This window comes from Ochotona curzoniae, unplaced genomic scaffold (assembly GCF_017591425.1).
Source record: "Ochotona curzoniae isolate NIBS_2020 unplaced genomic scaffold, NIBS_Ocur_1.0 contig_4792, whole genome shotgun sequence".
Classification (NCBI taxonomy): Eukaryota; Metazoa; Chordata; class Mammalia; order Lagomorpha; family Ochotonidae; genus Ochotona; species Ochotona curzoniae.
The window spans coordinates 5941155-5968545 of record NW_024466389.1 but is presented as its reverse complement, the minus strand read 5'-3'; the positions used below and the strand labels follow the sequence as shown (position 1 = coordinate 5968545).

Below are 27391 nucleotides of genomic sequence, written 5' to 3'. Positions count from 1 at the left end.
CGGGGCGGGGCAGCCTGCCCGCCAGATGGAAGGAGTGCAGAAAGCATGGAGGCCCTGTCCAGTTCCCCTGCGGAGGGCAAGGCGAGCCCTGAGGTGGATAGGGTGAGTGCGGTCTCCCCGCCCTTCAGTTTTGGGAGCGATGTCCGTGAACGAGTGGGCTGCTAGGAACGAACCCCAAAAGAGACGTTGCAGGCGACGGAACGTGGAACCCCAATTTGGGCGGAGTAGTACTGCAAGGGGTTCCGGGCCCATCCTAGCTCACGGTAATAGTAAGAGGCCTTTCCCAGGTGCCCCGATGCGACAGGCGGGAGCTCCCGCCACCACTACCGCCTCCCGCGGGATGGCAGCCTTTGCACATGCGTCGTGCGCGCGCGTCGCGTCGGCAGACACTCTCGCGAGAAGATCCTCGCGGGTCGCAACATGGCGCCTCCCAGTCCCCGGGAGCCCAAGGTGCCGTCGGCGACAGGCGCGTCTGAGGAGATGGTGCTGCCCGGCTTCCCGGACGCAGACAGCTTCGTGAAGGTGAGTGCGCGGGAGCTTAGGGCCGCCGCTCGGCGCCGCACAGCCCGGGCATGGGTGCTCCGAGGGGGCCCGAGGCCAACTCCGAGGAGACGCCCGGCTTCCTGGATTCGGTCCTGGCAGACGATCCCGGGCCGGGTCGCCGATCCCCGAGCCCGGGAAGGCTCCCGTGCCCGAGTCCGCTTCTCCCCAGGATCTGGGGGAGATGGCCCTGCTCCCCTCGAGGCGGCAGCGCGTTGGAAGGATCTCGGAACTCAGCCGGTGCACGAACGGGAAACCGGGTTCCAGCTCGGCCCAGCTCTCACCAAGACCTTAAGTTGCAATAACTCTTTCCCCAACCTCCGCAGGTTCCGCTCCCCGTAGTCCTCATGCTGTTTATTTTGGTCCTCGCTACTTCCTGCCCCGTGAGCTGCAGTCCTGACAGGTGGCCTGCTTGCTTTTCAAGCTGCCGTGTCCCCTGCCAGGACTGGATTTTCAATCTCCCGGTTCTCGTTTTTCTCTTGCGAACTGTTTATTCACACAGTTCACGGTAGTGTTTGGGCTGTCGTGGGGGAGCGTCACCTATTTAGGACAGGTGTTTGTCACTGCAGCAGTTAGATGGGCTGCCTGTGTGGCCCGGGTGCTATGTTGCAGGCTACCAGGAGTCCTAACACCACCACTGCCCATCCAGTTCTCTGCTCCTGCCACCTGGGACACGGCAGCTGATGGCTCAGTGCTTGGGTCCCTGTCACCCATGTGTGAGACCTGGATGGACCCGGTTGGAACCCGATGGAGCCTGGCTGTGACCTCACGCAGGCATTTGGGGGAATACCTCTCTCTCCCTTTGTTGCTCTACCTTCCAACTGAGTGATAACAAGTACATGAACATGCAGACATTGGAAAAGATATTGAAGTAGAGAACCAGGGACAGGTGCCAAGCCTAGCAGTTGAGATACTTGTTAGGTGGGCACATTAGGTAACTGGGTCCCCCACAAGTCTGAGCTCCTGAGTCCAGCGTCCAGCCAGTGCAGACCTGGCTGCAGTGGTGACGGCTCAGGTAGCTGGGCTCCCTCCTCCCATCGTCATGGGAGTCCTGGACCAGGTTTCTTCCAGTTGAAGAGCATTTGGGGAATGAACCAACAAGTGAGAATGCCATATGCTCCGCCTCCTTCTCGAATTATGATAATAACCTACTTGGCACCAACAACTGTAGACACCATTCAGTTGTGGGTACTAGTCAACCTATATATTGTTTTCAGATGTGTATCAAGATTAAATCAACAACAACAAAAAAATGATAAACTCCTGTAGAAAGCTCCCCTTGCTGTGCCTGAGTGGTATTAGCAGTAGCACGTTCGTGCCAGGTCCTGGGTCAGTGCTCACAACTCCGTGGCATAGTCACGTTTTATTGAGTCAGTTTACCAGCAGGACACTAAGGTCAGCGTAAGTACCTTGCTGAAGATCACAGTCAGTAGCAGAACCAAGATTCGAACCCAGACTCTTGATCCTAGTCATAGTGACACATTTGTTCCTTCTGACCTGTCTCCCAAGAATGTAAGCTTTGGGGTTGGCATTGTGGCAGAACAGGTTAAGCTGCCACCTGTGACACAGCCATCCCTTAGGAGCACCAGTTCAAATCCCTGCTGCTCCACTTCCTATCCAGCTCCCTGCTAATGTACCTGGCTCTTGTGCATGGGCCTCTGTGTCTGGTTCCCGGCTTTGGCCTGGCCTAGTAACAGCCACTACAGCCATCTGGAGAGAGAACCAGCAAGTAAAGGTTTGTCACTCCCTCCCTGTAACTGCCTATCAAACAAGTAAGAGTGAATTTGGTTCTGTGTTCATTTTATTTTTGGGGTCTCAAATATGGCTTGGGTAAAGTTACGCTGAATGTCTGCTGGGTGCGTGGTTAGAGAAGATGCTTTGAAAACGATTTGCTGAGTGAATGGACATCTGTGATTAACGATGGTCTCTTCTGGGTTGGACAGTTTGCGCTCGCATCGGTGGTGGCTGTCACCAAGGCGTCTGGGGGCCTCCCACAGTCCGGCGATGAGTACGACTTTTATCGAAGTTTTCCTGGCTTCCAGGCTTTCTGTGAGACACAGGGAGACCGCTTACTTCAGTGGTACGTACTGTGTGCATGTTAACATAAGAAATTAAAGAGGAAGACATTGTTCAGAAAATTTTCTTTAATTATAGTTGTTTTGCTATAAAGAGATATAATAAGGCAATGGATTTTGCTTTGGGAGATATTACTTGGTAAATTTCTTCTTCATTTATTTTAAATTATTGAGTAGGTTTGGCTTTATGGCAGAATGGATTAAGGTGCCATTTTTCGATTCTAGCATCCTGTATGGAATGCTGGTTCAACTCCCAGCTCCTCTGCGTTTTTTTATTTTCTTAAAGCAGATTTACAGAGAGAAGGAGAAACAGAAAGAAAGATCTGCCATCTGCTGACTTACTATCTAAGCAGACGCAATGATGAGAGCTGAGCTGATCCGCAACCAGGAGCCAGGAGCTTCTGCTGGGTTTACCATGTGGGTGCAGGTTCCCAAGGCTTTGGGTCATCCTCAACTGCTTTCCCAGGACATCAGCAGGGAGCTGGATGGGAAGTAGAGCAGCCAGGACACGAACCAGCACCCATATGGGATCCTGGCAGATGAAGGCAAGGATTCAGCCACTAGGCTACTGTGCCAGACCCAGCTGCTGTGCTTCTAATCTGGCTTCCTGCTGATATGTCTGCAAGGCTGTAGAAGCAGTCCAAGTGCTAGGGCCCCTGCCACCCCTGAGGGAGACCAAGATGGAGTTCTAGGCTCTTGATTTCAGCTTGGCACTTGCCTGGCCATTGAAACCATTTGATAAGTGAACAATAAATGTAAGATCTGTATCTTTCCCTTTCTGTCACTCTGCCTTTCAAATAAATATTTTTTTTTGGGGGGAAAAAAGATATATGCAGAATGTATATATAAGACTATATGTATTTTTTTCAGTTTCAATATTTATTACTTTACTTGAAAGTCAGACTTAACAGTGAGAGAGAGAAAAAACTTCCATCCACTGGTTCACACCCCAAATGGCAACACCGGCCAGATCTGGGCTGATCCCATAAACACTGAATTTTTTTTTAAGATTTATTTATTTTTATTGGAAAGTCAGATATACACAGAGAAGGAGAGACAGAAAGATCTTCCATCTGCTGATTCACTGGCCAGGTGGCTGTAATGGTCAGAACTGAGCCAATCCAAAACCAGGAGCCTCTACGTGGTCTCCCACGTGGATGCATGGTCCCAAGGCTTTGGGCCATCATCGATTGCTTTCCCAGGCATAAACAGGGAGCTGGATGGGAAGTGGGGCTTCTAGAACATGAACCAACACCCATGTGGAATCTGCACCTGCAAGGTGAGAACTTTAGCCACTATGCTACCATGCCGGGCCTGACACTAAATTTTTTAAAGACATACTTAAGTTCATTCCCCAAGTGATGCACCAGCCAGGACTGGGCCAAGCTGAAACCAAACAGCCTGCAATTCCATTTGGATCTCTCTCCCACATGGGCTCAGGGCCCAAAGAGTTGAGCTCTCTTCCACTGCTTTCCCAGACGCATTATCAGGGAGTTGGATGGGAAGTGGAGAGATTGGGGTTTGTGCAGTATTCATTTGGGACACTGGTGTTGCACTGAATGTTCTGTCCTATTGTGCCACAGTGCCGGCCGCAAGAAATCTCTTGGAATTAATATGAGACTTGGAAACTTAGATCCAGTATTCTGTCAAGTGAATTGTAAAGTCACAGATTCTTTATTTCTATTTAAATATTTATGTACTTTATTTGAAAGTCAGAGTTAGAGAGAGAACCAGAGAAATCTTCCATCCGTTAACCAAAGCAGCCAGAGCTGGGCTGATCTGGATCTGGAGACAGGAGCCTCCTCCAGGTCTCCCATGTGGATTCCAGGGCTCCAGACTCTGGGTCATCTGAGCTGCTTTCCCAGGCCATCAACAGGAAGCCAGATCAGAAATGGAGCGGCCGGGACTAGAACCTGTGCTCATAAGAGAGGATTTGTGGGGCCCGGAGCGGTGGCGCAAGTGGTTAAAGGTCCTCGCCTTGCACGCCCGGGATCCCATATGGGCGCCGGTTCTAATCCCGGCGGCCCCGCTTCCCTTCCAGCTCCCTGCCTGTGGCCTGGGAAAGCAGTCGAGGACGGCCCAAAGCTTTGGGAACCTGCACCCGCGTGGGAGACCCAGAAGAGGCTCCTGGCTTCGGATCGGCATAGTATCGGCCCGTTGCGCTCACTTGGGGAGTGAATCATCGGACGGAAGATCTTCCTCTCTGTCTCTCCTCTCTGTATATCCGCCTTTCCAATGAAAAAATAATAAAAATAAATCTTTAAAAAAAAAAAAAAAAAAGAGAGGATTTGTGGCTGTACCGCCACACTGGCCCCACATACTTTCTAATGAATATGTTGGGAAACATAAAAAGTAAACGTTGATTTTTTTTTGTGACAGAGTTAGAGAAACTATTAAATTTAAATTTATCACGTTAAACAATTAATGCAGTTTACATTATTTACATAGTGTCATGTTTTTAGAATTTAAAGAAGCTTTCAAGTAATTTCACCTACCTTTCAGTTAATAGCTGAGAGAAGTGAGTCTTAATAAGAATTGATGAATTGCCCACAGCTACACATGTCTCAGTATTTTTTTTTTTTTAAGATTTATTTATTTTATTGGAAAGGCAGATGTACAGAGGAAGAGAGGCAGAGAAGATCTTCCGTCCAATGATTCACTTCCCAAGTGGTCCTCGACTGCTTTCCAGGCCACAAGCAGGGAACTGGATGGGAAGTGGAGCTGCTGGGATTAGAACCAGCGCCCACATGGGATCCCTGTGCGTCCATGGAGAGGACCGACCTTAACCGTTATGCTATCGTGCCAGGCCCATAGCTTTTTAAAGCTTGTGCTAAAGTATACATATTCTACTAGTTTGATTAAAAAGTTAAGAATAATCTGATCTGTGCCTGGCACAATGGTCTAGTGGCTAAAGATCTCACCTTTCATGTGCCAGTTCATTTCCCAGATGCTCCCACTTCCCGTCCAGCTCCCTGCTTGCGGCCTGGGAAAGCAGTAGAGGATGGCCCAAAGCCCTGGGACTCTGCACCCATTTGGGAGACCTGGAAGAGGCTTCTGCCTTTGGATTTGGATCAGCTCAGCTCTGGCTGTTGCGGCCACTTGGAGAGTGAACCAGTGGATGGAAGACCTGTCTCTCTTTCTCTCTCTAAAATCTGCCTTTCCAATAAAAAATAAATCAATCTTTAAAAAAAAATACTAGACTGAGGCACTTGAGCATTCTCCTAGATTGTAAATAAATAGATGTACACGGGCTAACTTTGTGTCCTTTTCCCCCAGCATGAGTAGAATAATGCAGTACCATGGGTGTCGCAGCAACATCAAGGATCGGAGTAAAGTGACTGAGCTGGAAGATAAGTTTGACTTACTGGTCGATACCAATGATGTCATTCTGGAGAGAGTGGTGAGTTGCTCCCCTTGATTTCAAGATAACTGACAAATAAAGAGACATCTGTATTCTTAACGTAGAAGTAGCAGCTCTAGCCCCTCGAAGATGCAAACAAAGTGTGGCAGTCTCACCAGGGATGCCCTTCCCTACTGATCCTGCGTACGGACTCTGAAGTAACAACTATTTTCTTTTCTTTTAGCTTTTAAGATTTATTTATTTTTATTGCAAAGTCAGATATACAGAGAGGAGGAGAGACAGAGAGGAAGAGCTTCCGTCCGATGGTTCACTCCCCAAGTGACCGCATTGGCCAATGCTGCACCAATCCAAAACTGGGAACCAGGAGCCTCTTCCAGGTCTCCCACGAGGGTGCAGGGTCCCAAGGCTTTGGGCTGTCCTCAACTGCTTTCCCAGGTGACAAGCAGGGAGCTGGATGGGAAGTAGAGCTGCCAGGATTAGAACCGGAGCCCATATGGGATCCCGGCATGTTCAAGGCGAGGACTTTAGCCACTAGGCCATTGCACCGGGCCCACAACTATTTTATTTCAAATGTCCCTGCCCTTTGAAAGTTCATTTTAATTTATTTACTTATTTTCATCTACTTAAAAAGACAGTGGTGGGCCCGGCACGGTGATGTAAGTGGTTAAGGTCCTCACCTTGCCCGCCCGGGATTCCATATGGATGCCGGTTCTAATCCCGGCAGCCCCGCTTCCCTTCCAGCTCCCTGACTGTGGCCCAGGAAAGCAGTTGAGGACGGCCCAAGGCTTTGGGACCCTGCACCCCTGCGTGGGAGACCCGGAAGAGTCACCTGGCTTCGGATCGGCATAGCATCGGCTGTTGGGCTCACTTAGGGAGTGAATCATCAGACAGAAGATCTTCCTCTCTGTCTCTCTGTATATCCGCCTTTCCAATAAAAATTTAAAAAATAAATCTTTAAAAAAAAAAAAGACAGTGGAGAAAAGAGACAACACATGATAGTTTGATAAGCTCATTGAATAATCTATTCTGATGGATAATTCTCTTTGTTTCTTTAAATAGTTAGGGAGTAAACTGTATTATCCTTGGGAAGCAGCTGTTGAATTCATACCTTGTCTATTCTTAGGGAATTTTACTGGATGAAGCATCAGGTGTGAATAAGAATCAGCAGCCTGTCCTTCCTGCTGGGCTGCAGGTCCCCAAAACCATCGTGTCCAGCTGGAACCGGAAGGTAAGGCCCCATTTCAGGATTACCTGAGGCTCTTCCTGTCAGCTCTGCGGATGGGCTTTTGCCCATTCATGTTTGTATTTCATTTTGTTTTGTTTTTGAACAGGCCAAATCTTTATAAATAATATTCAGTAGAGAGAAATGACAACTGCAATTCATCATCAAACACAGCACTTAAGGGTGGACGAGCAGGGCGGCTAGAGGCCGGCTCCTCAGTGTTCGAGACTGTGGTGGGCATGAGTGGGCCTGGGTGTCCACAGCACTGGCGGCAAGACAACACATGACGGGCACCAACACACTGCATATTTTCAAGCCAGATACTGAGGGGGCAGCTATATTTGTATTCCTGTCCCAGCTACTGGCCATAGGACTGCCCCTGCCTCTCTAGGTCTTATAAACACACACAACCCAGTTGTGCCCTCTTCACTTTGTACCCACCGCTTTCAAACAGACATCTTCCCTCCTTCCTTCCTTCCTTCCTGCCTGCCTGCCTTCCTTCCTTCCTTTCTTTTTTCCAAGATTTATTTTATTGCGAGGTGAAATTATAGAGAACAGGAGAATCTTCCATCTGCTGTTTTTCTTCCCAAATGGTCACAGCAGCCAGGACTGGTCCAGGCCAAACGAGGAACTTCATTTGGGTTTTGCATAGGTTGCAGGGGCCCAAGCTCTAGGGCTATCATCCACTACTTGCCCAAGTGTATTTGTAGGGAACAGGATCCTAAATGGAACAGCCAGGACTTGTACTGGCACCCATATGTATACCAACATTGATTTAGTCCCTTTTTAAGATTTGTTTTATTGATTTTATTATTTTTTTTAAATTTTTAGTATTATATACATAGTTGAAAGAGGTACATACGCATGTTGGTCTCTGATTAGGTATGGAGTAAATTGGCTGAGACACATGTTTCAGCTTTGTTTATTTGTTTATTTTTGTTTTTCTGTATCTGCAGTGGGGCGAAGGGAGGGCACTGCTCCTTGCTGTCCAATTATACCTGCACCCAGGAGTGGGACAGTCGCCTGATGAGGCCGTAGAGCGCCCAGTGTGGGAAACAGTGTTCCAAAGGGGTTTCTTTGAGTGGTTTTAATAGTTCTGAGACATTGTCAGCCTCATTGCACCAGGGTTGAGAAAACCTTTCCAGTTGGCTGACCAGGTCCACCTTAGTACATCCACAGACCCAGACACTTACTGCAGAGTTTGGCTGTGAGAATGGTCCAACCTGTTCTGCTTTCCATCCTCTAACAAGGGAGTCGACGTTCCCTGTCAGCCTCGCTGAGCTGACTGTCTTGTCTTGTGTGTGCATGTGAGCATGCTGTCCGCTACACAGGCATCAGCAACTGAGGAGGCCTAGTCCTAACACATATACTCCACTAATCCTGTGATTTTTCCAGTGGTTTGGGTTTAAGTTCAGCAGTCTAACTGGGGGATCCCCCAAGAAGCCACTTCTGAGGTGACCTCCGACTTGACTCTTGTGTATCTCAGCCAGTGCAGGACAGGTTTGGTCTATCACCTGTACCAACCAGTGCACATACCAGTGGGTGCAGCTGCCTGGTCAGTTCTGTCCCCAGCCCCATCACTGATGTGAATTGATGAGTGCTGCAACCTAGCCTAGCCCAGCCTACCATAGCCTGGTCTTCCCGCATACCAGCAGGTGCCACGGCCTAGTTGGGGTAACGTTAAATAACCCCCACCCAGCCTGCCCCCAGGGCTGGCATGTGCTGCACCCTAGTATGGCAAGACCTGCATTCCATCTGGCTCTCGTGGGTACTACATCCATGGGTGCTGCAGCTTAGCTCAACCCGTGACCTGTCGCAATTATATGTGGATGGGTGCTACCACCATGGCCAGTGTAGCCACCCCCAGCCCTAGTTCTCATGCTTACCAGCAGGAGCGTGTCCACACTTTCCCTACCAGGCCTGTTCCCCAGCCCCTTATCTTTTTTTAAAGATTTATTTTTATTATTTTTTTATTGGAAAGGCGGATATACAGAGAGGAGAGACAGAGGAAGATCTTCCGTCCAATGATTCACTCCCCAAGTGAGCGCAACGGCCGATGCTATGCCAATCCAAAGCCAGGAGCCTCTTCTGGGTCTCCCACGCAGGTGCAGGGTCCCAAAGCTTTGGGCCGTCCTCAACTGCCTTCCTGGGCCACAGGCAGGGAGCTGGAAGGGAAGCGGGGTTGCCGGGATAGAACTGGCGCCCATATGGGATCCCGGGTGTGCAAGGCGAGGACCTTAGCCACTGCGCCACCGCGCCGGCCCCCCCGCCCAGCCCAGACCTTTATCTTGCACCTGCCAGGGAGGTACGGCACTCCAGTTCGACGTGACTCACACCCAGTCCCAGCACTTGCCAGCAGGTGTTGTAACCTAGCCCAGCCCGGCCTGCCCTCGGTTCCGACCCACAAGCCAGCTGACAGGTGCTGCAGCCTTGCTAAGACATGCACGCACCCAGTCCTAGCTCTCACGCTCAGTGGGGAAGCAATGAGCCGGCAAAGGATTTTCCCTAAACTTCCTTCCAGGCCTGCACCCAATTCCAGGCCTCGTACACTCTGGCAAGACTAGTTGGGGTGGCAAGGAGTCAGATTGCCTGTGACCATCCCAGTTGTCACTGGTGGATGAAGCAGCCTAGCCCAGTCTGGTTTACCCCCAGCCCTCATGTGAACTGGCTGGTGTTGTGGTGCAACCAGACCTATCCTATACCTTTTCATAACTCTCACTTGTGCCAGTGTGTGCTGTGGACTGACCTCACCCTGTACCAACTGCCCACAGCCCCAGCTCTTGGACTCATCAGTGGGAGATACAGCCTCGCCTAGCAGGAGAGTTCCCCTGACAGTCCCACTCCCAGCCCTTGATCTCATATATGCCAGTGCATGTCACAGCCCTGCCTGGCATGCTCTGCCCTCAGTCCTAGCCTTTGTGTATGCCAGTGGGTACTACAGCCTGGCCCAGCCTTGCATGTTCTGCCCTCAGCCCTAGCCTTTGCATCTCCGGTGATTATCAAGCAAATTCCACAGCCCAGTATGGCTTAGCTGGTCACTACCCCCAGCTCTCACGCAAACATCCGGGAACTGTAGTCCTGCAAAGGCAAACAAACAAGTCCTGCACAGAATATGCAGTTCTTGTGTTCTAGTGGGTGCTACATCCCAGCCTGACATGACTCATCCCCAATCCAACACTCATGGGCAAGTACTGCAGCCTAGCCCGCCAGGCATGCTCCCCAGCCCCTGTTTTTGCATGCACCAGCAGGCAACAGGCAGTGATATTTAATGTAGCCCAGGTCTCCCACATGAATGGGTGCCTTGTTCTGACCCAGACATGCCCTTCAGTTCCCCTCTTTGTTACCTGATTTCAGCTCCTGCTTACCTGTGAATGCGGTGGCTGGGTCTGTGGAACCCCCAGAAGTCATTCCTCCCTGTCATGTCCTCCCAGCTGCTCCCAGTCCAAACAGATGCACCCTCTCCCCTCCATCCCTCCCTGGAGTGGCTAGGGTAACATGTCCCGACCCTCATTCCCAACCTTTCCCACATATCTTTAAAAAAAAAAAAAAATAGGCTACTGTGCTGTCACATGCCATAGTTAACACAGATTAGATATTAGCCAGACCCAGAATGGCTGCCAGCTATTGGCTGCTTTTCTCCCAGCTGTGTAACAGCTTATCTAGCTATAAGGCAAGCTAGGCAGCTCCGTAAAACTAAAGGGGTCTCCAAACATTCTGTGAATGGTTTTTGCAATGTTTTGCCTCCTTGGAACAAACCAGTTGGAATGAAATTGTCCGGTCCATGAAGTTGTGGGCTACAGAGTGTTTGCATGTGTTGGTCCTAGGCAGCAGAGTATGGCAAGAAAGCAAAATCAGAGACTTTCAGGCTGCTTCACGCAAAAAACATCATCCGACCTCAGCTCAAGTTTCGAGAGAAGATCGACAATTCCAACACCCCATTTCTCCCTAAAATTTTCATCAAGCCCAACGCCCAGAAACCCCTTCCACAGGGTAGGTAGCTCCAAGCTTTGCTGGGCTGTGGGGAAGGGGGCGTCCTTCCCCTGTGAGGAGGGTGCTGATGGAGCCAGACAGAGCCTTCCTAGCCAGAGGGGAGTGAGGGTGTTTCCCTGTGGTGATGCTGTGTCTGTCACTGCTTGGGTCTGCAGCCCTCTCTAAGGAGAGGCGAGAGCGCCCGCAGGATCGTCCCGAGGACTTGGACGTCCCTCCTGCCCTGGCCGACTTTATCCATCAACAGAGAACCCAGCAGGTTGAGCAGGACATGTAAGTGTTTCTGCCTGAGCTCTGTCTTGTGAGTACTTGCTTTTTTGCTGCTGCGCCTTCCTTGTTTCCCCTTTGTAGACTGTGTACGAGATGGAAAGGAATCTGAAGAGTCGGTGGCTTTCGCCTGAGCTGCTCACGAGTCTGAGTGCTAGCAGCTCCCGTGTGCTCCTGGGCCAGCAGGCCAAGTCCTGTTTTACAGAAGAAGGAGCACAAGTGGAGGTGGAGGTGCTCGCACAGTTAAGATGCAAGTGCCTGGGTCAAGTGGCAGCTGCATTCTGGACTCCAGGTTCCTGCTCTTGCACAACCTTGGGAAGGCTTGAGTACCTGGATCCCTGCTGCCCATGGGAAAGACCTGGGTTCAGCTCTGACAGTTAGGGAGTTAGGGGGGCTGCCAGGATTAGAACCGGCGCCCACATGGGATCCCGGTGTGTGCAAGGCAAGGACTTGAGCTGTTTGGCCATGGTGCTGGGCTTTCAAATGATTTTTTAAAATAAAAATTTAAAAACTGCTTGAGTATCTAGCTCTTCTGAAGAAATAATGTAGTTGATTGAATTTTAATGTGAGCAAAGGGCCCATATTGTGGTATACTGGGCTAAATCCTCAACTGCAGCACCAGTATGGGGCCTGTTCTTGTCCTGACTGCTCCTGTGCCTGGGAAAGCAGTGCAAGATGACCTACATGCTTAGGCCCCTGCTACTGCTGCCCACATGGCACACCCAGATGGTCTCCTGGCTTCATCCTGATTCAGCTGTGGCCTGGGCAGCCATTCGGAAAGTAAACCAAAGGAAAATCTTTTTTTTTTTTTTTTTTTTTTTTTTTTTAATGTGAACAGGGATCATCTAGTTTATTTGGTACACTTTATAAAGGGAAGGTATTTTCATTATGGTCTTTTTCTCTTGCTTTTATAAACTGCATCAAAACCAGTTTTGTTTTATTTTTGGAAAGGCAGATATAAGGCACTGGAGCCCATGTGGATTCCTGCCAGATATAAGGCAAGGACTTTAGCCGCTAGTAACCATGCTGGGCCCAAAGCCATTTTTCTTTTCAATCATCAGCAATTTATCAGTAAGGTTTTTCATTTTGGTTTATTTGCCCAGGTTTGCACATCCTTACCAGTATGAATTGGATCACTTTACTCCACCAGACTCAGTGCTTCAAAAGCCACAACCCCAGGTTGGTGCCAGCCTTAGGGCAAATGTCTTGGTAGTCCTGACAGAATCAGGTGATTTAGACTTTCCTTAGTGTCGCCCGTGGGTCGCAGACATCCTGACCATGTGATTGGCTTTGTGCTTGGGTGGGAAAGGTCCTCAGTACTCTTCCCTGTGTTTGCTGTGCTTTCCTGACCTAGATGTCCAGGCCGCTGGACGAGACCCCTTGCCAGTTCATAACCTCACTGGAGAAGCTTGTGGAGCTCAACGAAAAGCTTGCCAACTGTCAAGAGTTTGCTGTGGACTTAGAGGTATCTTGCACTGGCCTTGCGAGGAATTTTTTTTTTTTTTTTTAGTTTTCTGAGTTGAGTAATCATTTCCACCCATGGTTTGCTAAGTGATGAATACTCCTGTAAGTTTACTCTTCAGCCTGAAGTGGTTGTCTTTGCCGACTGTCCCTTGTGTGTCCCAGCACCACTCTTACAGGAGCTTCCTGGGGCTCACCTGCCTCATGCAAATCTCCACGCGCACGGAAGACTTCATCATCGACACCCTCGAGCTGCGGAGCGAAATGTACATTCTCAACGAGAGCCTCACCAACCCTGCCATTGTGAAGGTCAGCCAGCCTTGCCCAACCCGTGCCTGGGAGTGCAGACTTCAAGAGGACTTTTTTGGGGCTCCGTGCAGTGGCCTAGTGGCTAAAGTCCCACACCCTGGGAGGCAGCAAGAGTGCTTGGGTCCCTGCCACCCACAGAGGACACCTTCACTGAACTTACAGCTTCTGGCTTTGGTCTGGCCCAGCCCAGGCTTTGAGGGCACACAGGGAGAGAACTAGGGGGTGGCAGATCTCTGTCCTGTCTCTTTCTCTCTCATTCTCTCTCTCTCCTTTTAAAATGAATTTTTTTTTAAAGATTTATTTTATTTGAAAGGCAGATATAGAGAGGAGAAACAGGGAGGAAGATCTTCCGTCCGATAATTCACTCCCCAAGTGAGCGCAACGGCCGATGCTATGCCGATCCGAAGCCAGGAGCCTCCTCTGGGTCTCCCACACGGGGTGCAGGGTCCCAAAGCTTTGGGCCATCCTCGACTGCTTTCCCGGGCCACAGGCAGGGAGCTGGAAGGGAAGCGGGGCTGCCGGGATTAGAACCGGAGCCCATATGGGATCCCGGGCATGCAAGGCGAGGACCTTAACCACTGCGCCATCACGCTGGGCCCTAAAGTGAATTTTAAAAATTATTTAGTTCATTTATTTGAAAGCAAGAATTATAGAGCAGTGGAGTTTCTAGAGAATTAGGAAAAGACAGAGAAATAGATCTTCCCTCTCTGTTTCACTCCTCAAACGGCTGCAACAGCCAGGCTTGGGCCAGGCCAAACCCAGGAACCATGAACTCCGTCCTGGTCTTCCACCCACATGGGTGGCAGGACTTCTGTGGTCCCAGGAGAATTAGCAAGGAGCTAGATTGGAAACAGCAGTAGTGTGGGATGCCAGCATGATAACCAGCAGCTTAACCTACCTGTAACACTGGTGCCTCGTGCAGGCACTGATGTGAGTCCTAGCTGCTGCACTTCTGATCCAGGTCCCTGCCCAAGTGCCCAGAAACATGGGCAGGGAAAGATGCCCCAAGTGCTTGAGCCACACACGCACACAGTGTGACATCAGCCTGGCCCAGCCCCGGCGGTCGGGGCCATTGGGAGACTGCGTCAGCACGTGGAAAATCTCTGCTTCTCCCCTTCCTTCTCTCTGTAACACTGCCTTTCTTTAAAAATATATATATATTTTTAGAACTACACTTTTTATTCTTCATGCAGGTGTCTGATTTCAATGTTCTGGTAACTTAAAGGAGCAGTGAATTTCAAATCCAAAGTGTCGTGATCCCAGGACCCTGGTTTGGTTTTCAGGTCTTCCATGGTGCTGACTCAGACATAGAATGGCTCCAGAAAGACTTTGGGTTGTACGTGGTGAATATGTTTGACACTCACCAGGCAGCGCGCCTTCTGAACCTGGGCAGGCACTCCCTGGACCACCTGTTGAAACTCTATTGCAGCGTGGAATCAGACAAGCAGTACCAGCTGGCCGACTGGAGGATACGGTCAGTCAGGCTTGCTGACATGTGTGGGTACAGAGGAGGCTGTGGTTGTTGGGTAGCCTTGGCCGTGCAGACCTGTTTTTCGTCCTGAGATGAACGCTTCAGGCTTGTCTCCAGGTATTTTCAGCAGTGTGAAGGCAGCAGGACATTTCAGGGTGCTCAGGTTGGCCTCAGGTTGAGCTATTGTGGCATACGGTGCTTCCAGGGAACGCGGATGGAGAAACGTGCACTGTCAGAATCTGGCTGCGTGGAGGGCTCCCACGAGGGCTGGTTGTACACACGTGCGAGGGCCTCCCCTTAGGGACAAGACGAGGCCTAGGTACTTTGTTGGCTGTCATGTCCGGTTGCAACCGGGTTTTGCTGCATGTTGTGGCAGACTTGTTCTTGGCAGGCATGTTTAGATGGCTCACTGCCTCCTTTGTGCTCTGCAGTTCCACCTCCCATAGCTTGTGAATTCCTATTCAGAAGTGTATTTGAACTAGCAAAGTCAAGTGTGATGAAAATTGAGCAGTATTGAAACCACTTCCTGTTATGAAGCACTTTACTCCTGCCAAGCGCTGGGTGCTCCAGAGATGTCATCCCATGCCTTCACAACACCTGTGGGTCCTTGGGCCCATTTCCCTGGTGAGACAAAAAGGCTCAGAAAAGTTAGGGAACTCATCCAGGGACAGGCACACAGAGCTGAGCTTCAAACCCAGCAATGCCCTCATCTCTAACCACAGTGAAAGTACTGGCTCGTCTTAAGGACAAGTGCCAGATGTGGTAATATTACCAGCTTGAGTATTGGCTGCGCAGGAGTCTGATCTAATAAAGCCCGAGCAGACCGTGAACCCATGTTCTCTGTTACCAACACAGTCCCTTGCCTGAGGAAATGCTCGCCTACGCCCGGAATGATACCCACTACCTGCTCTACATCTATGACCGAATGAGGCTGGAGCTGTGGGAGCGCGGCAACGAGCAGCCCGTGCAGCTGCAGGTGGTGTGGCAGCGCAGCAGGGACATCTGCCTCAAGGTATGGCTCGGCTGAGCGTGCTGCCGCCTGATGTTTCTGACGGGCTTGTGGCTCTGAGCTGCGCCCTGCAAGTAGATGACAAGCAAGTGTGTGAAGTGCCTGGGCCTCATCTTAATCTCTATTGATCTTGGCTGTTCTGTACCACTTTGCAGAAATTCATCAAACCTATCTTCACCGATGAGTCCTACCTTGAGCTGTACAGGAAGCAGAAGAAACATCTCAACACGCAGCAGCTGACTGCCTTTCGGCTGCTTTTTGCCTGGAGGGACAAAACAGCTCGCCGGGAAGATGAAAGCTACGGGTAAGGGATCAGAGATTCTTTTAATGCCTCAACTGAGCAAGTCCCATAACAAGGAAATGACGGATTTTTCTTTTGCCTTTGAAAGCCGCTTGCTTTCCCCGTGCTGCAGCATTTACTAGAACTTCCTGGCGGAATTTAACAGGATCCTGTGGTGTGTTTTATTGCAGATATGTACTGCCAAACCATATGATGCTCAAGATAGCTGAAGAATTGCCGAAGTGAGTCTGAACACCAGACAGTACACCGTGGCTTTCTCAGTAGACTTGGGTCCTTCAAAGCAGGCTAGCTTGATTGCTGTGACCCACGGCTGCTTTGCTCAGAGAGATTGACCGTTGTAAGCCTGGCGAGTAGGGAGCGCGAGGAATCCAAAGCTGCTGCCCAGGGCTGCCGTGTAAGAACTGAAACCTCTGAACTGGACCAGCTTCAGTCACTAGGCCTGCCTGAGCTCAGGGCCAGTCTGTGAGCCTGTGGCATCCACCTTCCCGGGGAGAAGTCTCACGCTGTCTGCTCTTTTCTTTCTTGCCGATCAGAGCATCCCTTTTCTGATTTTAAACATTTGGTGGTGTTGTGAAGAAATAGCAAGAGTTAAAATTCACATATTTGAGAACTAGCGGAGCTGTGAGACTTGCCTCTTGTTTTTTCCTGGAATGCAAAAGTTGGGCTGTGAGAGCCTGGTGGTGCGGCCAGAGCCCCCTGACACAGGGCTGACCCAGGCCATGGGTGTGCTCTTCAGTCTATGGTTAGCTGTGCAGAACTCCCTGGCTTGTCCCAAACGCCTCCAGGGACCGTGTCCCGGCTCTGACCCACCACGTGTTTGCGCTTGTCCTCAGGGAGCCCCAGGGCATCGTAGCCTGCTGTAACCCAGTGCCGCCTCTTGTCCGGCAGCAGATCAACGAGATGCACCTTCTCATCCAGCAGGCTCGCGAGATGCCCCTGCTAAAGGTGAGATGTTGGCCCGCTGCCTGGCTGCTCTTGCTGGCAGCTTCCCCCCGTCTGCACGGGAGCTCACTTCTAAATCATCCTAAGAAGGAATTAGACCTCAGAAATCTAGTGGGGTATCTTTGAATTTAGCTGTTTTCTGTTTGTGATAGTCTGATGTTAAAACTCAACCACTTATTCTTCAGTCTTGTCTCTGCTGGCCCAGTAATGAGTAACCTGCAATGGCTACACCAAGTAACTGTGGTTCAGAAGTGCTTAATGTGACAGAATGAACTGGAGGGGCCCTGCGTGTGACAGTGCCCATGGGGAACGTGAGCACCTGATGAGGTGTGCCCATTCCAGGGAGCGTCCAGAGTGCCTGAGGAGACGGTTGATGGGCCTTTGTAATGAGCTTAAGTGCCAGAGGAAGTCGTTCGAGTGGCAGCTGGATTTAGGGTGATACAGATGGTGTGAAGGACCTCTGAATTTAAAACCTGGGTGGCAGGAGGCAGAACCGTGGACAGAAGTGGGGATTGAGAAAGCTGAAGGAGAGGGTTTTCAGTTCAGACCAGCGTAGCTGGAAGCCGGCTGTGCAGCTCAAAGCACAGGTGTGGCATGCGTGTGTGTTCAGGGGTGCATGTGTCTGCATGTAGCTCATGTCATGTATTAAAATAGATTTGCATCTTTTGATTTGCATTTTATTGGGACACTTTAACATATGCAACTCAGCAATACATGGTAAATCATATTTGTGATATTTTGAGAGATTGTTGACCTAGAAACATTCAAAATTGTCTTAAGTTGAAAAAGAAAAGAATCTGAGAATAAATGCATTTATAGTGCTGGTGTTAACATTTCCTTCGTAGCTGAGCAAGCACTTTGTTCCAGTAGAGAAAGGAGCGCCAGCTGCTAGAGAAGGGTCTTAGTCAAGCTCTTTGGAGTCCCTCATGTTGTGCCATGTTACAATAGAGAGCTCTGTCCCATCGTTCCACTAGCAGCTTTAGGGTGCCAGGCACAGGCAGGGTGAAGAGGTGAAAGGACCTCTCCGGGTCCCGTGCTGGGTGTGTGTGTCGCCGAGGATGGGCAGCCCTGCTCATGCCTGTTTTTACTCCCTAGTCTGAAACCACAGCCGGAGTGAGGAAGAGCGGACCGCTGCCTGCTGCCGAGGTAGAGTTGCCCGTCCTCCCCCGTGAGGAAGGTGTCCGCGCCAGGTCACACAAACTCTGAGGGAGGCTGACCAGAAGCTCCTGGTGCACCTGCAGCTTTCACACCCCACCTGCTGGTTTCTCTTTGATGCAGACATTGGAGAATGTTCTCTTTGGACCTCATGACTGCTCCCATGCCCCTCCAGATGGCCAGGCGATCATCCCAACCAATGGTAACAGCGAGGTCCCGGACTCTCCCAAGGGGCTGGGCCAGCTGCCTGGTGGGAAGTCCCCCAGGCCTTGACCTTGCTGACTTCCATGCCTCTAGGATCTGTGCCAGTTGAGAAAGAGGCAAGCCTCTTCCCCGACCAAACTGCAGAGACTTCCTTGGATACCAAATGTCTCATCGCCGCTGCTGTCATCACATTATTCAGTGTGAGTAGTGTGGCAGCGTCACTGAGGTGATGTGGACTTGGGGCCTGACGGGGTTTTCCAACAGGGTTCCTGGCCAGAGGGTTGCGTGCACTTTTGAAACTAATAAAAAAGTAAAACCTAGTCTGCGGGAGGAAGGGGTGGAGACCTGCACCCACGCCCTGGGGGAGTGGGCTGCGGGAGGCGGCCGGAGGACCCTCAGGAGCTCCATGTGTGAAGCAAAGAAAACTGGAGGCCTTGGAACTGACCAGTGCCTGGCGAGGAGAAGGGCACGGACTGAGCCAATGGCAGCAGCCCGTCAGGACACAGCCGTCCAGGCCAAGCATCCGTCCAGATGCCCAGCAGGGCAGAGTGAGCGCTTGCTGATGAGTTGGAGAGTGGGTGCTGCGGCGCCCTCCTGCTGACCTCTGCACCCTCTCTGCATGGCCTGGTGACGAGGAAGACACTCTGGAAACTTCGGTGCTGTGGCTCGCAGAGACAACGAAGACACCGAGCACCCTCGGGTGGGCAGATTCATGTTTCCTGTCCCTGACAGACATGGGACAAGGGAGAGGCTGTGGTCACGACTGCCATTCTGCAGACCCCCGGGACTGGCCTGGGCTGGAACGCGTGTGACTGAGGAGCCTGCTTGCCTGGGCTTTGGGGTCTACCAGCAGTTGAAACTTGAGGCTCTTCACAGAAGACCAGAGTGCCTTTGTAGGCTAGAATGGTTGAACACTGAAATAAACAAATGAAAGAATACACAGAGAAAGCTGAATACTGCAAGCAGCCAGAGAGAAAAAATGCAGAGTTTTCAGAACTGTGAAAGGCAGGAATCCCCTGGGCCTCGCATAGAAAAGGTGGCAAGCACAGCCGGTGCTCAGACAGCCCAGAGAAGCAGGTGGGACACGTCACGGACTCAGGCTCCGGCCATTCCATGCGCCAGAGTTGGGCCCGAGCCAGGAAGCCCGAGTGGCACCTGCAGGAAACCTTTCCTGGGACTTGACTCTCTTCTTTATTTTTAATAATTAGCTACTGTTTTTGAAGAAAGATTTCTTTATCTGAAGGGCAGAGTTAAGAGAGAGAAAGAAAACTCTGTCCACTGTTTCAGTCAGCAGATGGCCACGGTGATTGAGTCTGGGCCAGGCCAAAGCCAGAAGGAGCCCAGCACCCCGAGTCTTCCTCGTGAGTGACAGGGGCTCACTGCACTGCACTCCCAGGTGCGTGAGCAGGATGCTGGATGCGAAGTGAAGCAGCGAGGACTTGGTCACTCATACAGGACGCCAACTTTGCAGGCAGCGGCTCAACCCTCTGCAATACTAGCTGCAGCTTTTGTCTTTTATAAAAACTTTCACTCAACTTGAAAGGTAGAGAGAAAGAGATCTTCCATGTGCCAGTTCGCTCCTAGCATGCCCACCACAGCCAGGCCTGACTGAAGCCAGCCAAGAATTCCATTCCAGTCTGCTGCGTGGGTGGCAAGGATTCAAGGACCGGGACCTTCCCCAGCTACCATATTGTGAATTAGCGGGAAACTAGCTTAGCCGTGCACAGTGCCTGGGCAGGCACTCCAGCACAGTCTGAGGATCTCAGGTAGCACTCTTAGCTGCTGTACCAAATGTCTGCCCCTTTTTTCTTTATTTTTTTAAGATTTTTTTTTTTTTTTTTTTTTTTTTATTACAAAGTCAGATATACAGAGAGGAGGAGAGACAGAGGGGAAGATCTTCCGTCCGATGATTCACTCCCCAAGTGACCACAATGGCCGGTGCTGTGCCGATCCGAAGCCAGGAGCCTGGAACCTCTCTCCGGGTCTCCCACACGGGTGCAGGGTCCCAAAGCCTTGGGCTATCCTTGACCGCTTTCCCAGGCCACAAGCAGGGAGCTAGTTGGGAAGTGGGACTGTCAGGATTAGAACCGGTGCCCATATGAGATCCTGACACATTCAAGACAAGGACTTTAGCCACTAGGCCACGGCGCTGGGCCCTGCCCCTTTTTTCTTTAGCTCGAGTTTGGATCGCCTCTTATCAACAATTTGTGAGAAAGAAGTCAAGGTGTCATGAGGTGCAAGGTGATTTGTCTGAACGTGTCGGCATAAGCTGGAGGCTGCAGTCAGTTGTGCTGTTCCCCACCGTGTAGCAGGGGCATGCGCTACGAATTAAACAACATGACTCCACTGTTTATATGCCTCCAGGTGGGAGCAGCAGACTTGCCCAATTTATTGCCCCTCATTAAGGTTTATAGTCAGGTAAGACTGTCAGGTGTTGGTTAAGACCTCAAGCTCTAGGGCCAGCTGGACCTACACTCCGAACTCGTTCTGTCCGTACTGCTGGAAGACTCGGAGGTTGTCCTCGCCAAGTCACAGTGTCCTCCGAGGCGCTGAGAGTGACGGCATGTACCAGAGTGCCTCAAGATATCTGTGGGAAAGTGGGATTAAAAGATGTTTATTTTGGTGCAAAATAATTTTGAGATTAGCTGCCCATTAACATAAGGCCATGCACTGTGTGATGGTGCCTCAGACTGCATGTACAGTGCAGTCCTGTCAGATTGTCACCCAGGGTGGGCATAGCTGTCAGAATTTATGCAAGTTCACTCCGGGATGTTCATACAGGGACAGGTTTCCCTCCCCCACCGCCCCCTGAGTATCTCCCTGTCCTTACGTGATGATGTGCCTGTACGTAGTAGGTCATAGGGACGTAAGAGTTCACTGATTCAGCAAATACTGTGGGCTGTTGCAGACCCAGTGCCTTACAACAAGATGAGCTTAAGAAAAATTAACCATTTTTATGTATTTGAAAGAGTGACAGAGAAACACAGATCTACTATCAACTGGTTCACTCCCCAGATGGCTAAAACAGGCCAGGCCAGACCAGGAGCCTGGACCTCCGTCTGGGTCTCCCACATGGATGGCAGAGGTCCATGTGTTTGAGCCATCTTCTTACCCAGGCGTATTAGCAAGCCTATGGGGGCAAGAGTGGAACAGTGGGGATTTGAACCAGCATTCCGATGTGGGATGCTGGTGTCTGAACACAGCTCCAAACCCTAGCCATTGATCACTGATGTTCGTCTTACTCTCCTGCTTGCCTCCTAACGTCACAAGATTAGCATGGTTTCAAGAGGTCGTTTTTGGTCTGTCCCTACAGGAACCTAGTGCTGAAGAAAATGGAAAGGGTCCATTAACCATCGCTCAGAAAAAAGCCCAGAACATCATGGAGTCCTTTGAAAACCCCTTTAGGATGGTAAGCCAAGGTTTGTGCTCAGGGATGATGGAAGAGGCAGAGATCTCTGCACCTGTAGGCACCTTTCAGCCTGGGCAACCAGCTGCCTGCAGAGAGAGGAAGCCTGTGGGCACTGCGTGTGTCCGCAGTCCAGGTCAGGGCCCTGGGCTGGGGTCTACTAAAGATCCATTCATTGGCACAGGTATTGTGATACAATGAGTCAAGCTCCTGCCTGCAGCACTAGAGTCCCCTGTCCCAGCTCTTCCACTTCTCCTTCAACTCCCTGCTGATGCACCTGGAAAAAAAACAATGAAACATGACCTAAATACTTCAGCCCCTGACAACAAATATTTGTTTATTCTCTTGAAAGGCAGAGTGACAGAGAGGAAGATCTTCCATGTACCAGTTCACTCTCCAAATGACTGCAACAGCCAGGCCAATGCTAGGCTGAAGCCAGGAGCCAGGGACCTTAATCTGTCACCTTCCCAGATGCATTAGCAGGGAGCAGGCGCAGAACAGCCAGGATGTAAACTGGCACCCCAGGATACAATGCCAGCTAAACAGGTGGTGCTGGAACCTGTTGCCCCACAGCACCAGTCCCTGAGCCGAGCCCTTCTGAGTCAATATCCCAGTGCCTCTGGCTGTGGGTCTGGACTCTACTCAGAGCTTTCCATGGTTCTTCACTTCTCCAGTTCCTTCCTGTGCGGGAGCACCGGGCTCACGTCTCTCAGGCAGCCAAGCTGGATCCATCATCGAAGATCTATGAAGTAAGTCAATTGGGCACGCTTTCTGAAATGTGTGCTAAGAAAAGGAGACTTGGTGACAGGTTCAGGTTTCTGTTTTAGACATGCCCGTAGGTGGAAGGCTGCTTCTCCAGAGCCCTGGACGGTGAACAGGGACGCTCTGCTTTCCAGGGAGAGCAGGTCATCATTGATTCTCTACAGCTCTGGCAAAACCCAAGAAGCAATTCAGTGTTCTTGCTTGCTGGTTGGGGTTTAGCTTGCATGTGGTAGAACACAGTGATACGTTTCATAGCTGTTGTGTTAAAGGCCCCAGAAGGTGATGACTTACAATTTCTCAGGTCTACCTACTTAGTTTCGACAGCATTATATGTTACCATAAGAGCAGCCTGTCCCTGCCCCTGTCATTGTCAGCGAATGCCCCCTGCTGGGAAGGACTCGCACTCAGGGCACCCGCAGCTGTGGCTCTATGCCCACTGCTTTTAGAAGTGGGAAGTCAGGTAGGGTTTAGTCCTTCCCCCACTAGCTGTGCCACTGGAAAGAGCTGAGCATACTTGATCATGCTTATCTCAAGTCAGCTGGATATGCTGTAATGCCACAAGTGAATGTGGAGGCAGATATACAGCAGACCTGCAGAAGTCCTGCCCCAAGCCCCAGCTCCACCTTACTTACCGGATCCCTTGGACAGCAAGTGGCTTGGCCTCCCCGTGCCCACTTCCCCAGTGGCATGAGAGGTGTTGTCCCCAAGGGGGAGGGAGTGAGATGATGGCTGCAAAAGCCAGGTATACTGCATCCTACTTATAAAGTTTTTATGAATGAAGCCACTATGAAGGTTTGATTTCCATGTCATTCACAGCATCCCTGCATCGCCTCATTTTTAAAAAGATGCTCTTAGGTGTTTGTGTTATGGAGCTTTTGTTTTCATTACAGATTAGCAACCGTTGGAAGCTGGTGAGCCAGGTGCAGGTACAGAAAGACTCTCAAACTGCCAAGAAGAAGGCAGCTGAGCAAACAGGTAGCATTGCCTTCCTCGTTCCATCGTTGTTTGTGAAAGAACAGCTGGGCATATTGGGCTGTTCATTCAGTCATTCCACAGCAGGGAGCATGACAGAGCCAGCCCTGCCCTGGGAGCTGACCTCTGCCAGTGCATATGACTAGGTCAACCACAGAGGGACCAGCAGAGTGCCTGGGCTGCTGAGGGGTCAGGTCCTTGCTGGCAAAGGTCTGGGAAGCTGGCCTCACAACCGGGATACTCACCAGAAACCGCAGCAGTCAAGGCAGCGTTGAGACTAGTGGCAGAGTAAGCCGCAGACCTGGAGTGCAGACCTTGCTGGACCTGCTCTAGGGGCAGGCAGGGGGCCCGTGGGGCTACCAGCAGGGGAGAGATGGGAGATGGAGATGGAGGAGAGCAGTGGGCTGGGCTTAAATGTGATACCTTTTAGTCCATGTGTGCTGGGAATCCTTGGGGCCGCTGAGTGGGGGAAGGGCAGGAATCACTCTTGCCTCTGCATGGAGAGCAGATTGCAGGGAAAGGCTGGGAGCCCAGTGAGGAGATGGGCCAGTGCTGCAGGTGGCTGTGTGACAACACAGGAGCTGGTGGGCTTGTCAGAGCCCTGACCTGGCCCACAGGAGAGCTGACAGTGTGTGGTGATGAGTCACATGTCATGGGGAGAGGGCAGAAAGCGGTCAGGGTGAAGTTGCCACCAAGGCAGGAGGAGGCAGAAAGGGCTGGTAATGGAAGTACCTTTGATTCTTGATATTGTTGGTTGCCAACCCTATTAAGCTTCCTCCAAGGTCCGATGGGCGTAGATGTGCCATACCAGTTCTGGGGAAACCATAGCATTATACTGGGTGGGGATGTCAAGTGAGCCATGCCCAGGCTGAGCCCTGGGAGGGAGAGCAGCTGCGCTGACTCCTGGGGGCAGGGCAGCCCTGCAGTTCCACTGACACACCTCTCTTGCAGCTGCCCGGGAAGTGGCCCCGGAGGAGAGCAGAGGCCCGGCAGGGCAGGCGATGCCCGTGCGGCAGCAGGCAGCGGTAGGTGCTGATGCTGCCCTGGTCTCGGGCAGAATTCCCCTCAGGTGCACTAGGAGGTCTGACCTGTGTGCCCCACCCCGTGCCGCCGCCTTCCCGGCTCTCCTGGGCTGGTCACCGCTGGGGCTGCCATGGGTCCCTCAGAACACGGATGTTGAGAGTCCCCTGAGCAGTTCCCCCGCCCCCCACCTTGAGGTGCATGTGCCAGCCACCTGGACTTGAATAATGGCCAGATATTGAGCCCTGCTGTGCAGCCTCACTCAGCCTGGGGTACTTGGAGACTTCTCTCCATCCTTGCCTGTCCAAAACGTCCTGGTGTCATGGTCCCAGCTGGCACCACCTGTCAGTGCTTGTCCTTATCCACAGTCTGCTCAGACTTCAGCCCCATGTCCCTTCCCACCGCTGGCACACAGGTAGCCATGTCCCCAGCTAACACAGATTGAGCATCTATATTGGAACAAAGGAACATTCTAGAAAATTCAAAACTTTCTGCAGCACTGATGGTGGTACTCCAAGTGGAAAATTCCACACCATGAAACCATGTCATACACAAACACTCAAAATGCTTGCGATACAACTATAAATGAACTTGTGTTAATGCTTGGATCCCTTCCCCAAGTTGCATTATACACATCTGCATATACAGGTGTGCCACGGTGCAGAATATGGACATCTGGTCCCAAGGGGTGCTCAGCGTGTCTGCGCAGCCCCTGTACTTCATACTTCTTCCCCTGGGTGTGTTCCACGTGCAGCTAGAAAACGCCGCCAGGAAGAGAGAACGATCAGCAAGTGACACCAAGACCACAGAGCAAAAACAAGAAAAGAAGCGACTCAAAACTTCCCAGAAGCTGAAGGCCACAGAAGCCTCGGTACCTTCAGAGAAAGAGTTTACCCCTTACGACTACAGCCAGTCTGACTTCAAGGCTTTTGCCGGTGAGAACAGACCCAGGGCCCTGTGGGAGGGGGAGCATGGGTCAGGAAAGCCCCGGGCCAGCCTGGGAGTAAGAGCAGCCCAGGCTGCCATGGGGACGCGGGCTGAGGCCAGACACAAGCTGCACATTCTGGTCCTTCAGCCTGAGTAAGTCCATGTACTTGGAAGGGGCAGCCAGTAGCCCCCAGCTCCAGTGGAGGCAGAACAGCATCATCCCCCTAAGGGTCATCGAGGCTGGATGCTGCCTGGGAGCCCAGGCCCCCCGGTGGCCACACGCGGCCCCAGGTGGAGCTGCATGGGGAGAAAGGACCAGCACCTGGATCACCCACTTGCCAGCACCCCGAGAACACATCTGTGGGGGGCTGCCCGCCTTGCCCACTGACAGTCATTCTGACCACTGGTCTCTCTTCTCTCTTACCCTTCAGGAAACAGCAAACCTAAGCCTTCCTCGCAGTTTGATCCAAATAAGCAGAACTCATCAGGCAAGGTAGGAATGCCAGCTGCAGAGCTGCGGGCACCCAGGGCGCGGCTTCTACTACTCCCCCTTCTTACCACCCCAGAAACCACCGCCCTCTTCCTGGGGATAGATGGGACCCACTGATTGTCCTAGTGTCTTTTTTAAAAGTTTATAAAAGCTGGTATATGGCTTTCACAGGCCATACTTGCTGCTGTGGAACTCCAGCCACGGGCCACACCCTTTGGGGTGGCGCCAGGCTGCAGGTGTGTAGGGGAAGGCTGGATGGCTCTCCTGGTCCTGGCACAGCTCATCCGGATAGTTCTGCCCTTTAGAGGGATAGGCACATACAGCCCAGGAAGCCAGAGCCGCCTGTGGAGCCGAGGCCCACACCTGGCTGGCTGCCGCAGCCATGCCTTCCCAGCCCAGCCAAGTGCCCCTTACCTTTACAGAAAAGCATCGCAGCCAAAAAGCTCAAGCAGGCCGTGGGAAACAAAAGCATGTCCTTTGCAACCGGGAAGTCTGACAGGTACGTGGCAGCAGCGGGGCCCAGGGAGCCTGGTGGGAAAGTACTCCCCAGCCCCGCCATCCCCAAGCTCAGAGCACTTCTCCTGGCTGCAGCCTTGCCTGTCACTCAGCAGGAGGGGAGAAAGAAGGGGAAGCGGTTTGCTCCAGGCCACCTGTCCCATGGCCCCTGCCCTCAGGGGCCCCCACACCTCCATCACTCTGTTTCCTGTTGTTCCATTCCCCAGAAGCACTGGAGAACAGTCTCCTGGGCCAGCCTGTTTCTCAGGAATGAGGAAAAAATAAGTGAATGTGGGTTGTAATTCAGGAATGTTTAGTGAAAAGCACGAAATCCTAAGACCTGGGGCAGACTCGGGCCCTGCGATGGGGCTGGGCATGCTGCAGGCCCGGTCCATTTCGCTAATGTCTGCACTGCCGGGCTCTGTGGCTCTTGAGCAAACCCTTTCCCTCAGCTGTGCGCAGCTAACGCTGTGTCAGACTGACACATTATCCCTTAGCTGTGGGGTGTTAGCTTTACCATGCTGGGCATGCCCACCAAGTCCCTCAGTGTGGGTGTTAGGCTGTGCCATGCTGGGCATGCCCATTAAATCCCTTACTGTGAGTGTTAGGCTATGCCATGCTGGGCACATCCATGGAGTCCCTCACTGAGGGGCTAGGCTGCACCATGCTGGGCATGCCCATTAAGTCCCTTACTGTGAGTGTTAGGCTGTGCCACGCTGGGCACACCCGTGAAGTCCCTCACTGTGGGGTGCTGGGCTGTGCCATGCTGGGCACACCTGCTGCACACAGGTTCCCCGCAGTGGGCACAGGAGTGATTCTTGTGTCCCTCTGTTTCTGCAGAGGCTTCAGACACAACTGGCCAAAGAGATAATGCCGGAAGAGACCCCGGGGCACCTGCGGTGGCCAAGCACCAGGTGGTGCTGCTGATTTTGTACAGATACATTTTTTAAATATTAAAACTGGTTCTTACTGAGAGAGGTTGGTCCCTGACTGCTCTGTGGCTGCCCTTATAGCT

The 27391-nt window shown here is 51.6% G+C and overlaps 1 protein-coding gene across 2 annotated transcripts; it reads left to right on the top strand.

The window, feature by feature from the left end:
- The first annotated feature begins 420 nt into the window (after positions 1-420).
- On the top strand, positions 421-27351 carry EXOSC10 (exosome component 10). Of its 2 annotated transcripts, XM_040987902.1 has the most exons (25): positions 421-522; positions 2484-2620; positions 5892-6015; positions 7100-7204; positions 11023-11188; positions 11344-11458; positions 12556-12631; positions 12807-12917; positions 13079-13222; positions 14506-14696; positions 15549-15705; positions 15858-16006; positions 16174-16224; positions 16837-16948; positions 18041-18091; positions 18224-18302; positions 18398-18504; positions 21618-21713; positions 22385-22459; positions 23363-23447; positions 24396-24469; positions 25219-25399; positions 25823-25884; positions 26304-26380; positions 27217-27351. In XM_040987902.1, the coding sequence occupies exons 1-25, from the start codon at positions 421-423 to the stop codon at positions 27245-27247; spliced, it is 2658 nt and encodes an 885-aa protein (XP_040843836.1). In that variant the 3' UTR covers positions 27248-27351. The 2 variants fall into 2 exon arrangements, with proteins under 2 accessions (XP_040843836.1, XP_040843837.1); XM_040987903.1 differs by lacking the exon at positions 22385-22459.
- The last annotated feature ends 40 nt before the right edge of the window (positions 27352-27391 follow it).

Excerpts from the sequence above, each read along its gene's own strand:
- EXOSC10 (XM_040987902.1), top strand. The coding sequence starts at position 421 with ATGGCGCCTCCCAGTCCCCGGGAGCCCAAGGTGCCGTCGGCGACAGGC. Across the intron at positions 16,949-18,040 it reads GCGAGATGCCCCTGCTAAAG|TCTGAAACCACAGCCGGAGT; the intron begins GTGAGATGTTGG and ends TTTACTCCCTAG. Across the intron at positions 18,505-21,617 it reads CTGTCATCACATTATTCAGT|GAACCTAGTGCTGAAGAAAA; the intron begins GTGAGTAGTGTG and ends CTGTCCCTACAG.